Raw genomic sequence first — 13693 nt, forward strand, 5'->3', positions numbered from 1 at the left:
AAAGCACTTGTTTACTGTTTAAGCCTAAGCGCTCGTTTCCGTGAATTACCGGTTAGGCCTAATCACTCTCGCAAAATTTTAGCGTTCGGTTCAGTTAACTACCACTTTCCACGAGAGCGTCTTGCCTTTGATTGCGGGGGGTATGTTTCTAAAGAAACCATGGTGCTGCGTCGATGGGGAGGTAATAGACAAAAATTTGGGTTTTATCAACGGAGTTGATAATGTAAACTGACCACCGTACAGAGAATCTCTATACGGTGTCCAATTTACATTATCAACTCCGTTGAATAAATCAAATTTTTGTATGCAGGATTGTCGGCCGCCGTGGCCGTTCAGTATAGCGAGATTACGAAATTAAATGAAGACTTCTGCAGAATTAGTAACTAGACCTTTAGAAAGCAACTCCTTATAAACCCTAGTAAAACTATTTTACTTATCGTTGCACCCAGAGCGATGGTCAGCAAAGTAGAGGATTTTCGTCTAAATTTTGGTTAGTAAGAAGAAATTACACCAACTACCGTTGCTACGAGATCTGTGAGTTCTCCTGGATCCCTGCTTGACATATAACGATCACAGGAGCTTTCAACAGTATCCGTTTGCATGGGTGCGCCTAGGCCAGATTAATCAAGTTAAACATGCTTTTTGACCCCACCACCTTAATGCCTTAGCTTGTTAGCACCAAGCTATATTATTGTTTGTAATGGTTTTAGAGCAACACCTCTGAGTACAACTTAAGTAGGATCCAGGCTGTATCCAGAATTTCGCGGCTCGTATCGTTAGCATCTCAAGGAAATACGACCACATGTCCCCCTATCCTTAAAGATCTAATTTAAGTGGCTACCTGTAAGACAGCAGTTGTATTATCGCCACGCAATTATGGCCTTCAAATGTATGTCAGGGTGCGCTCCAGCCTCTTTATTTTCTACATATATTCAGAAGCCATGATCACAAGGCGTACAACGAGGAACTCCAAGATGTTAAATATGCCTTTGAACTTTCCACTTCAGGACAGTCAAACTCTGGAACTCACTAGATTCGATTCTTAAGTTGAAACCAACACTACAGGACTTCAAACGTTTCCTGAGGAGAACCCTTCTCTCTACTTTTTTAGTGACCTAATTGCTCCACTTTTTGCTTTTATTTCATTAATTATTAATAATTAATCGGTTCGATTATGTCATTACTAGTTACTTAGTTAATCAATTTACTTGTATATAGCATTAGTTTATCTCTTGCCTTTATTCTGAAAAGCCCATTTGGGATGAATAAGTAGTTTATGTTGTATGTATGTATGTACTCAGACGACGAACGAGGAGACTGGGGGCTCAGTTAGCAGTTACACTACAGTGACTTAACACGACGTATATGTCGATTTCTTAAGATGGCGTCTAAAAGAACGCTTCGGTCTGATCTTTCCGGCGATCACAATTCAGGAAATGTTTATCGTCTTGTGGAGAATTTTAATTTTGCAACTTCTGTTCTACTGGGTGTCGACATTCTTCTACAGTTGTGGTAGAAGGATTTCAATTCCGACTGATGGCAAGATTCGTGAAAGCTACTATAAAATTCACAGGCACGACATGCATGCATCTTCACGCAATGCTTACTTTAAAGTACATGTAATGGATCATACGACAAGGACATATTTTGTGTGTGGTTTATTGAATCTAATTCCTTGCAAGCGGACATTGGTAAGATTCAAATAACTGCTTTGAAACTCTTAGTACCCGTTGGTGAAGTCATTCTTACATGAATTGTCAGAGTACGAGGCAGTTATACATGTCAGTAATTAAATTGTTCCACCGCAGTCACAAATGACAACCTTGCCATGACTTTGTTATTTGGAGCCACGTCCCGTTGCCATAATCTCCCTATTTTGCCAAATTCCTCTTTCCCTCGTTCTTCATGCTGGTTTGTTAATTTTCTAAAATCATTAAATTCAAGAAACGAACTTTTGTAATTTGAGGTCAAACATTTGAAACAACACTGGAGATCGAATTCTTCTTTCATTAATTTTGTTCGCCACATTCGCCAACTTTTATCGGCCCCCTCATTGCTTCATTGCTTTGCCTAGTTGGCGATTGTGGCAAAATTGTCATTTTCGCCATATTGCCAAATTTCGCTGCTTTGGCCAACTTTTATGGGCCCCCTTCACTGCTTTGTGTTTTTCCTTGTTGGTGATTGTGGCAAAATTGTCATTTTCGCCATATTTGCCAAATTCGCCGCTCTCGGCAACTTTTATGAGCCCCCTTCACTGCTTTGTGTTTTTCCTCGTTGGCGATTGTAGCAAAATTGTCATTTTCGCCATATTTGCCAAATTCGCTGCTTTGGCCAACTTTTATGAGTCCCCTTCACTAATTTGTGTTTTTCCTCGTTGGCTAAATTGTCATTTCGCCATATTTGCCAAATTCGCCGCTCTCGGCAACTTTTATGGGCCCCCTTCACTGCTTTGTGTTTTTCCTTGTTGGCGATTGTGGCAAAATTGTCATTTTCGCCATATTTGCCAAATTCGCCGCTCTCGCCAACTTTTATGGGTCCCCTTCACTGCTTTGTGTTTTTCCTCGTTGGCTATTGTGGCAAAATTGTCATTTTCGCCATATTTGCCAAATTCGCCAACATTTTCTCACTTTTGCCATTTTTTGTTGTTGTGTGCATTTCTGGACATATCTCTACAAACACGGCAAGCACATGCGTGATTTTTTGGGCCTTTTTATTTTTATTGTAGTCCAGTTTTCTATATTTTTGGGGCGTTTTTAATAAAGCAATTATTCCACTCACGTTTGTTGGATATGAGATGATTATAGCCAACTCGGCGCTACGCGCCTCGTTGGCTATCTACATGTATCATCTCATATCCAACGCGCGCTCATGGAATAATTGTTAAATAGTTTGACCCTGTTTTCAAGTGGTAGATAAAATATGAGCGGGAGATCTGTATGGGCGTTTACAATGGCGAGCCGATGGGTGAGCCATTGTAAACGTCCATACAGATCGGACGCGAATATTTTATCCTGCTTGTGAAATGAATACATTAAATTGAATACAAAGTATTGTTATTTTAATCAGTAGAGGTCTGTATCAAAAGTTAATGAATACTAACTAGCTGAGCAGGAGTTCATATCAAAAGTTAATCAAAAGGGTAGGTCTACGTGATCAGGTGAAAAGAGGAGGGAAAAGAGAAAATTGAACACATCTGTTACTGTGTGCTACTCACTACTCTTCTACTCATATGGGCTCGTGGCCACCAATGTTGAAAATGGTCAATTAGGTTTGTGTTCGTATTCACGTGAAAACATTTATGGAAATGAAAGTTTAATACAGTACAAAATTGTGAAGTGTGGATCAGGAAGCCAAAGTTTTTTGTGGTGAGGCGGTTATCAACCTGTTAGGACCCACATGATCACCCATCAACTAGTAGGAAAGTTGACTAAAGGCACGATCTGTAAGTGGTGTTTTTGGGATTCATAGTGTTAAGAAATATCAAACATACTTGTTCATTTGAGCATACAGTTGCTGCAATTTTTCAGGTTCGGATTCTTGCTCCCACTTGGCTCGGATTTCATAGTACATTTTCAAGTATATTACATAAACATCCACGAAGGATGTTCAACAGGTTTGTTTAAGCCTCCTGTCCATTCTGCTTCCTGGTCTGCCCATGCTGCAACCTCTTCCCTTCGAACTGGGGCTAAAAAGTAGTTGTAATGGATTACATACAAGAGGACCGTTCAACGTTAAAGGTATACTGATTGCTTAATACAGGTTGCCCGCATTTAGGGGTTTTTAGGCATAATTTAACAATTATTCCATGAGCGCGCGTTGGATATGAGATGATAGATAGCCAACGAGGCACCTAGCACCGAGTTGGCTATAATCATCTCATATCCAACAAGCGCAAGTGGAATAATTGTTTTATTAAAAACGCCCCCAAAATATAGAAAACTAGACTAAAATAAAAATAAAAAGGCCCAAAAAGTCACGCTTATGCTTGCCGTGTTTGAAGATCATGGTATAATGGCTCATAACCCATGATGGCTTAGCCAATCAAAACTCTCGAATTCCATTATCCAATGATCCAGTTTTTAATGATGTCCATTATTATATCTCTTAAACAGTACGTGGGCTGTGATTGGCTAAATACATATAAGCGGGCCGTATTCTACAGTACGGCCCACTTTACAGCCCACTGAATTTAAAATTTCGATAACACATTATCTAGCAAGTTTTTCATGTCGTTTCTGCTACATAAATTCGTAAAACTGTTTGAATCTTTCAAGCAACTATTTCAAACAGCCAGGAAGATTTAGTTTAATCTTTGTAGCAGTTGAACTGTCCGCTTGACTTCGACTAGTTTCTTTGCACGCACGCCGGATTAACCTCAGAGATATACTAAATACCTTACTAACATCGCTTTCTCGGTCCGTGCTGTAAGTTTACGAATCCTCGTTTTCCCTGTCGGTCCGTCACTTACAGTACGGACGATAACGCGGCTAGTAAGAGGTATATAGGTTAACAGCAGTCTCTTTCTTGTGAAAGAGGATGGATAAAGAGTAGATTTTGTAGAATAAAACAAAGCATAAAAAAGACTGAAGAAGAATGTGATATGCAAACTAAGGTAGCTACGGTAGAATAGTATGTAAGTGGACATCCACTTTTATAACAACACGACCTTTTATTATAGGTCTTTTCATTTTCAAATGTAATCATTCAATAAAGACTTTTGGAAACTGAAACATGATGTAGGGACTCCGTTTGGATGAGCATTAATCTCACACCTGGGAGGCTGGCCAATGGGTTAATCAATTCTTCCTCTGAATCTTTAATTACCACCACTCCTCTCTTCATGCGATCAGATAACAGCTTGCCTAAAAAATGAATAGGTACAGTATATGTAACGAGAGGGAGTCTAAGTTATTGAAGGGAACTCAATAATACACAACCTCTGAAAAAAATATTTGCATTTAAACCAACGTCCTCCTGATCACTAGTTGGGTGTGAAGAGGTCATCTTCAATAACGTTCGATTACACACAATTATAAAGTGTGAGTGTGTATGTGTATAAATCAGGTAGAGCAGAGACCTGAAATCATGGTACTGATTTGAAGAAAACGTGTTACTTTCTCCGTGGTGCTAGCTAAGGTTTTGAAAGGTCACAATGTGAGTCAGAAGCAATAGGGTTAAAAATACGAGTTTTGCCTAATTTGATGGTATAATGATATTGTTATTGATTGCTTACACAGGCACAGTTTACAAAGAAGCAGGTCATCGTAAATAAGTCTTGTTCACCTCAAATTGGCATTAACCCTAGAGTAAGAACCAACATTAAGCCTACAAAGGGTTATTGTGATGTTAAGGTTTGGATTTGGATTTCTGCACTCACAGAAAATGTATTATTCACCTAGGTTAGCAGATTTCTTCTTGGCATAAAACAACAGTGCATCGGAGAGCACATCAACCCTATAGTTTGGCCTCATCTCCTTTGTCATTTTTCCAAATCTTCAAAGATAGGACCAAAGTCTCTTGAGGACTTCACCATCAGTGAGACCAAAACCAGAATCAGATACTCTCCGGGGACTGTACTTAATCTGGGGATAAATAAACAAAGCATAAAACAATACAAAGGAAAGCAATCCCATTAGAAATACACCATGGCATATTCTCATTTATCCTTTGCACTAAATGGTGGTCATTATTCAAGGAAGAAAATATATCAAGGAATGAAAAAACCACACACCTGGCAGTTCGCTTTGTGTCCATAACTATGAAAAATAGGAATTGCCAACTTAACAGACTGCAAAATGTGGTGCTGCCCTTGAGCCTAAGCAATGCATTCTTATCAGTACAAAAAAATAATATACATGTACCATTAATTTGCAACTTTTTACTAATGTAAAGATAAAACAGACCAGCATGAAATTGAATACAGTACGAGTGAGTGGAAATTGGTACTGTACCTGCAGGTGAGTTTCGAAAAGGCATGCAACATCATAAAGGATGCACACATTAAGTGACTGACTGCTTATTTCATCCAAAAGATTGTTTAGAATCCAAACTGGATAAGCAAGTCTATGGCAAAGAAATTATTCCACATGAATGTAAATTCTTAATGAAACCCTATATAGTGAATGATTCAAAACATAACTCATGAGCAGCCCAAAGTGACATAATTATCTTGACACATTAAAGTTTATTTTCCGTCCTCTTTTGCCTTCTTTCCATATTTTGGTATTTTAGAATAAATTTAAACACAACTCTGTGGGCACGTGAACAACAAAAGACACCCACAATAAAAACGTCTTACAGGATTTTAAGTGTTCGTGTACGTGTTGCGTAAATGATTTGATGTTATTGGGGCTCATGAATATTTGCATGAATGTTTCACCCTGACAGGCTCTCGATTTAAATTCGTAATATTATTAGCTACACAAATCTTACATGAGGAATGTTTAAATACACTGTATATTGGCTTTAATGGATCATCATTTATCACCAACTCCTATTAAAGGTTGAATTTTCTTGAGTATGCTCTCCAAATAAAATACGATACATTTCATTGCAAAACTGCATTCTATGGGTTCATTATTAAACATACTCATCAAGAAAATATGCAGGACCACATTGACACACAGAGATTAAACACATCATAAATATGATATTAAGCTATACTGTCTTAGAAAGACTGCATGACAATTCCGGGGATGGGGGGTAGGGGATGAAGGGTTAGGTGGCGAAGGGTATCATAGCTGAAATAACCCAAACCTCTACAAAAATCGTAAACTTAGGCCTAGTATTTATCCAAAGCATAGTGTTAAGGCCTAACTTAAACTAGGTTATCAATTTTGTAAAGGTTTGGGTTGTTTCAGGTATGGTACCCTTGAAATCATGCACTCCCTACCACACACCCTAACCCCTAACCTCCTACCCCCCGAAATAGTCATGCCGATAAAATGAAGGCAAATAATGTTAGTTAACCTTTCGCCTTGCTTCACATTGATAAACCTCTTGGGAAATTCATGGCGGCAAGCTCTCCCAAATATTGCCGTTTCACAGAGTGCAGAATAGCGGGATCTTGAACAGACTGCATTCCCTGCCATGAAGTCACTACATTCCTATGATATAACAATATTTTAAAAAAGAAAACATTAAAACCCTGGCACATGCCTGAATAGTGTATCCTCAGAATATTACACCATTTCACCATCTAGAAGTCAATGCCATAATATGTACTGTGTACATTTTCCCAATTTCCCCTTAATACAATCAGTCTGACATACAATGCAATGGATTTGGAAGGTATTCTAATCAAAGAAAATAAATCAATGATATTATCTAGTGATTTCCATTAGAAAATATGCGTTTAAAAGTGTCAAGTCTAGGACAATATTTATGAACAACCACACCTAATTATTAGGAAATATTGCTCAACGATTACACACCTCCTTTCCTCCAGTGGTTGTTGGGTGTTGCTGCACAAAATCATCAACCTATAGGTCATTATCAAATACTGCTGTTCCAAACAGGGGTTCCCTCACACTTTTGCCAGCTGCTTTTTTGCGACCGCATCCATGGATTACAGAAGAGTTCCATGATTCTGAAGGAAGTAATGTTGTTATCATTGGTTAATAGAGTACAATAACTCACGCTCAGAAATATAACTTTAATATCATTTTGTTTGCTCTGGCTCAATTTTGTATGAACTAAACTTTCCTGTTTCACCTTTATGCACATGCCAGTGATGTACTGGGCCTATCTTGAAATTCATTATAATGTTAATATCTCTTATAGAAGGTTCTACAACCTACCTTGGGACAAGCAGGGCAATCAATTGTGTCAACGCAATCGACTTCACTTGCCTCAAACTTCAAACATGATAGTCTATGACGACATATCCTAAAATTGAAACCTCTCAGATTAATCTTAAAATGTTAAATGCCACAAATTTAACAAGTTTATCATATACCAACTCAAGTGAAGCTATGATCCTCAGTTATGAACACAATTTTAGCAATTGCATAGAGAAGCCATAAAAATTCAGTGATACCAGTGCAACGTTCTAACTAACTGACCTATTAAGCCATTGGCGTTGGGTGCTGGTCACTTGTGGGTTCGAATGTTCCTATTATGATTCAGTCAGTGCTTGTGTCATCTTTGAAAATCGGGGCAATATACCAGTACCAGTACATAGCTCATGTTCTGGCAGGGATATCATTTTCAGTATTTGTATGGATCCATACCAACTTGAACATATGCACATATGAACATATGCTTTAGACAGATATAATTGTGCACTTTGTAAAAACACAGTCAAATTATTAATACTCATCTGAATTCTTCAAGACTGTCAATGATGACTGGATATAATTTCCTCTGATTCTACAGCAATAATTTGGAACTATTAAAATTGAACAAAAGTACACCTACAATACAATTATGAATACATGCATAATAGAAAGCTCCCCATAGGGGCTTTTCAGGGCCAAACAAACACAGCTAACAAAACGACAGAAAAAAGCAATCACAACAACTGTAATCCCAACTGGCCAGAGGCAAACTAGTTGGTTATTTACAAGTGCAGATGATAAATTGAACCAGAGAATGCCAGGAACAAATTGAACGAATGGAAAGAGCGGGCCTTGAACTTGGAATCTCAAGGCAAGCAACCCCAATCACTGGACCACACTGTTCTGTTGTTTCAATTAACCAATCTCTACAAACACAGATTACTTTATTATTATTAGTAGGTGAAATATACCAGTTCTCTTGGACAAAGAAAATAAGTTAACTACACATCTGTTGTTTCTGTGTAGTAACGTGGTCACAGTTAATGTGACATGAAAACAAGTTTAAAAAATATTTAATAATGTTATATACTGGTAGATGGAATTTTATGTCCAACAGCGAGCATTCTCATTGACTAAGTTGAGGTGAAATGACACCTAAACAATAAAAATGTTTGCCAGCTAAAGTCTCTGATCAGGCAACAATGCAAAATCTATGAAATCAGAGGGTAACAATGCACTGTAACCTGCGAATGTTCACCAACGACCTCCTTTGATATATATATATATATTTTTTTTTTGGGGGGGGGGGGGGGGGCACATAACAAACTAATTAATGACCGGTAAAGCGAGAAACAGTTAAGTTTGTTTCCCTTGAACCTCACTGGTTCCCTCAGCTTATGCCTCGGGGAAACATTCAATTTGAGATTCGAGGGAAACAAAATTAACTATTTCCATCGGGACAGTAATTAAGTGTTTAGTATTTAGGGTTACCAGCCAACAGCAATGTGTTTAAAATTCTGCAATTCATGATACAGTTCAGCAAAAGGTCAATAATTATTAGTAGTATACTGATCGGAAATAATGAATGATTAATTTGCAATTTGGATACAGAATGCCACTAAATTATTGATCAAGTTTCTCACACATTCCTTTGAAGCCAGTTTACAATATTCAAGGGCCCTTATATCTATGCCTTATACGTATGATCTATCAATAAATATTGGTAGTTACATGATGTAATAGCAACAACAATTTAGAACAAGTTCTTAATGTGTGAACATGAAGTGACATAACACCACAAACTAATTATTATCATTACAGGTTGTGGTTGTTAGTGGTTGTGGTTTAGTTTTCTTGCGATTGATTCATTTGGCTTTTTACTCGAAACTCAAGGACATTTTATTTAAAATTAATAATGTTTATGGTTTTGGAATTTTCAAAGTAAGGATAAGGCAGCTAAGTTGCATAATAGCTCAAATGAAATGATCTGGCATACTGGATTGTTTCATAAATCAAAGCATGAAAAAAATGCTAACTATTCACTCGCAGTAACTTTGTTGTTTATTTGTCAACCTTTGGAACTACTGATATAAGTGTTTAGTAGACAAGTGCATTATCCATGGTAAATGTGGCTACAGGAAAAGGGAGAGACCTCTCCCTTTACAATGTTTTATTTCTTTGATTTTTGGAGGTACGCATGTGGGTATGAGCGTATATCGCTACGCCCCTGTTCAGCTTGCATACCATCACAAAAAGTAAACTATATGGCATCCGTCACTTTTAAAACTTCATAGGAAGGGCAGTGCATTTCCATGTCCAGACCATTGAGAGTTAATCATTAAAGGTATTTCCCAATACAGGCATTTCCCTGTTCCCAGGAACAGTTGCCATAATTGGGAAAACGTTTTCCAATGGCCAGGAAAATGGGTGTAATATTATAAATCTTTTCTAATATGTACATTCAGCTTTGAAGTCAGCGAAATGAAGTGGAAAAGCCAACATTTCAATCAACCCCCCTCAAAAGGCTGCTCAATATATGACAACCCCCCTTAATTCTTCTCCAAAATAACATTACCCCACCTCCCTAATAAATGAAAGCCCCCTTACTGTTTCCCCCTTACTGTTTTTTTTGCAGTGTCATTTAAAATGAACTCACCTGATGACTGTTAAGTGGCTTTTGGACAAAGTGACCCAATAAAATTAATGTTACTGTTAGAGTGCACCTCACTCCAAGTGTTTTTCACTGCAAAGTTGAATCTTTCCATCTATGCCAAATAAATTTTTCCATGTTCTCCTTGAAAATTGGTTTCAATGCACAGTAAATTTAACAAAACTCTCTCCATGTTTTGTCACTTTCAAGGCCTAGCTAGCAAGAAGCAATAATCAAGTCTTTAACCGAGGTGATCCCTACCAAACTGCTCTGCATTGCAAAAAAGTTCCAAAACAGTTTGTTCCGTTATAGTTGAAATTAACTCATGCCTCTCATTAGCTTTGCAAGTATCTCTCTGGTGTTGAGATTTATCTTAAACAAAAGAAATATTTTGAGTCAAGTTGGGCTTAAGTTATGTAGAAGCTATTGAATGGAGGCCAGGCAGAAATTTGCTGCTTTGCACTGCCCACCAGAGTAATCAAGGAGGGAAATCTTGTCTTCCACTGCAGGCCAAAGGCCCGCTCAGTGGTGTTCTTCATTTTTGTATGGGTCTTCTGGTACCTGTAGGGTTTGATTGTATACCCAGTCTCCTAGGAGCCACCCATTCCCGCCTCCTCCACCCTCCATACATGCTTGCAAGTAGCTGGCATTAAAAATAGTTGAATCATGTACAGAGCCATGCCATATGCAAACAAAATTTGTAGATGACAGGTGAGCATTGCACTGTCATCACATTAATAGCATGAAAACCCTTGTGACAAACAGAGAGATGTTCATCACTGTCTGGGTGCCAGATAGGAATGAGAGAGCCATCAATTGCTCCAGTCACTCTGGGAAAGCCAGCTATAGGGTAAAACACGCCCGGGGTGGGACTCCCATATGAAACAGACAGGGAAGCTCGTCGTCTCGCTTAGGGGTGTAAATTTTGGATTTTGGTATCGCCTAGGGTGTTCCGAGCAAAGCGCCAATATTTTAAGCCGCCAAGGTCTTGTTTAGGGCTCCGCGAAGAAACACAGAATTACGCGAAGAGAAACAGAAGTCAAATTTTCTTTTTAACTTGTTTCTAGGGGTCAAAATTTGCTTAAGCCACACCCAGATTGGTCTCCTTTTGGGTTCAAAAAAAGCTTGAGCCACGCCCAGATAGTCTCCTTTAGGGGTTAAATTCAAAATTTCCGACGAGCATCCCCGTCTGTTCCATATGGGAGTACCCCCCCCCCCCCCGGGAAAACACGGTCACATTTACCTGAAAGATTTATAAACATGAATCTACTGTCACACTTGAACACCACCAAAACAAAACAGAGATAAAGCGGACCGCCGTGGGAACAACGTACGCAAAGAAGTTCGTTGTTTGATGAGCATTAATTGATAGGTTTTGTCGAGTTTGAGTCCATATAAAAATTCCTTTTTTTCTCGAACACAAGCATGTTTTATTCTTACACAAGGAGACAATTTCCTCTTTGCTGTTTCAGACAAACGGAGCAGCATTTAGCTGGGTATGTTTTGTTTTTTGCTCAATATCACGTAATGGTCGATCGCTTCTCCTTTCCAAATTTTCCCTGCCAGTAGTTTGCATCCCATTTATTTATTGTATGTTTTTTTTAACAACATGTCATTTGTTTTTTGCTGGAAATGCTGCAGCCAGTTGTTCCCTATTAAGACTCTGGGTGCTGCGAATTTAGATGTGAAAAAAGTAGACTCACGCCAAAACAAACTGCAGTCCGTGTTTAAGTAAAGGCTTGCTTTATTGCCGATTCCACCGAAGTTTAATATATTAACATCTGTAGTTTTACGGCACCGAAAGTTGGTGGGTATTAGCCTGTATTGGTTTACCTGAGTCTCCGCGAATTGCATCCTCTCTAGATCGATCTTCTTTACAATACACCGTTCAATCAGCCAATTTAATCTTCCTGTTGACAACCTATGCCTCTCAACTACTTCTGTATCGGTCATATGATTCAGTACAGGCCTCCCTTGGTATGTTCTTGGCCGACAAACTGCGTAACAAAAGTCCGTCTTCGCCAGCCATTTTGTTTTGATGCAGCAAAATGATGTTACCCTTTACGTAAACTTTAACGGGAGAGTAACGGGAGCTCCAAAGCTCCCGTAAGTTACCGGGCAAGTTATCGGGAAAAATAACGGGATCGAAATTAACGGGAGATTCGAGAAACACCCGAAAACTTATCGGGTAATTACCGGGTGACTTACCGGGCACGGTAAGTTACCGGGTCTTTCGAGAAACAGGCCCCAGGGGCTCGTTTCTCGAAAGTCCCGAAAACGTTTCGGGCCCGTAAAGCCATTTGTGAAACTGCCAACCGCTTGTTTTGAAAAGCCGATCTTTTAACATGTTTTCAAGCTAACTAAAAGAAACATGTCCGTGAAGTTTGACGACTTAAATCCTCTCCGTTCTTGAGATACAAAGGGATTTGTGACACCCGAAAATGGCCCGTAAAGTTTCGGGACTTTCGAGAAACGGGCCCCAGGGCCGGATCATCTACCAGCACGCGTCTTAACAGAATGTGCTGTCGAGATAGCTCCATCGCTTTGCAAGTTGATGAACGCATCGTTCACCACTGGTTCAGTTCCACATGCCTGGAAACAAGCTGACATCGTTCCGATCCACAAAAAGGGGCCTAAAACTAACAGAGAAAATTATCGCCAAGTATCACTTACTTCCATAGCATGTAAGGTCTGTGAAAAGATTGTAAAAAAAGCGTGTGGTAAACTTTTGGCAAAATCTGGGTATTTTTAACCCAATTCAGTTCGGGTTTCTTGAAGGCAAGTCAACCGTGACACAGTTACTTACCTGCTACAATGACTGGGCCTCATCTAGAAACAAATCAACACCTACAGATGTCGTATTCCTCGATTTCACTAAAGCTTTCGATTCAGTTCCCCACGAACGTTTGCTCCTCAAACTGAAAGGTTATGGAATCGAGGGTAACTTGTTGAAATGGTTTAGAAAATTTTTGACAAACCGCCAACAACGCGTGGTGGTACGTGGTACCTTCTCCTCGGGGACCCATGTTAAATCCGGAGTACCCCGGGGAACAATTCTGGGGCCTATTCTATTTCTCATTTATGTTAACGATATATCATCTAACATATCGTCTTCCATCAAAATGTTTGCTGATGACACAAAGGTGTACAGAGAGATCACCGATTTTGCAAACGACACCCGAGCCCTTCAAACGGATTTCGATCGTTTGGCGAACTGTGCGACCCTCTGGCAGCTTAGATTCAATCCAGAGAAATGTGAATCGAT

At 39.1% G+C, this 13693-nt stretch overlaps 1 protein-coding gene across 10 annotated transcripts in view; it reads right to left on the minus strand.

Moving 5' to 3' along the window:
• The window catches only part of LOC138051811 (uncharacterized), a 215030-nt gene extending 202540 nt beyond the window's left edge, over nt 1–12490 (minus strand). The window contains exons 1-9 of one of the 10 annotated variants that reach the window (XM_068898090.1): nt 12262–12478; nt 10435–10800; nt 7800–8370; nt 7434–7588; nt 6970–7106; nt 5952–6063; nt 5732–5756; nt 5396–5582; nt 4773–4862 (exon numbers count right to left, since the gene is read on the minus strand). In XM_068898090.1, coding sequence (XP_068754191.1) covers nt 5578–5582; nt 5732–5756; nt 5952–6063; nt 6970–7091 — 264 coding nt within the window. In that variant the 5' untranslated portion in view covers nt 7092–7106; nt 7434–7588; nt 7800–8370; nt 10435–10800; nt 12262–12478 and the 3' untranslated portion in view covers nt 4773–4862; nt 5396–5577. Of the gene's footprint in view, nt 1–3490; nt 3686–4772; nt 4863–5395; nt 5583–5731; nt 5830–5951; nt 6064–6969; nt 7107–7433; nt 7589–7799; nt 10390–10434; nt 10801–12261 lie in introns of those variants that run through there. The other 9 variants (XM_068898085.1, XM_068898084.1, XM_068898088.1 and 6 more) reach the window with 9 other exon arrangements.
• Between the last annotated feature and the right edge of the window lie 1203 nt (nt 12491–13693).

The sequence above is a fragment of the Montipora capricornis genome, chromosome 6 (genome assembly GCF_036669925.1).
Source record: "Montipora capricornis isolate CH-2021 chromosome 6, ASM3666992v2, whole genome shotgun sequence".
Taxonomy (NCBI): Eukaryota; Metazoa; Cnidaria; class Anthozoa; order Scleractinia; family Acroporidae; genus Montipora; species Montipora capricornis.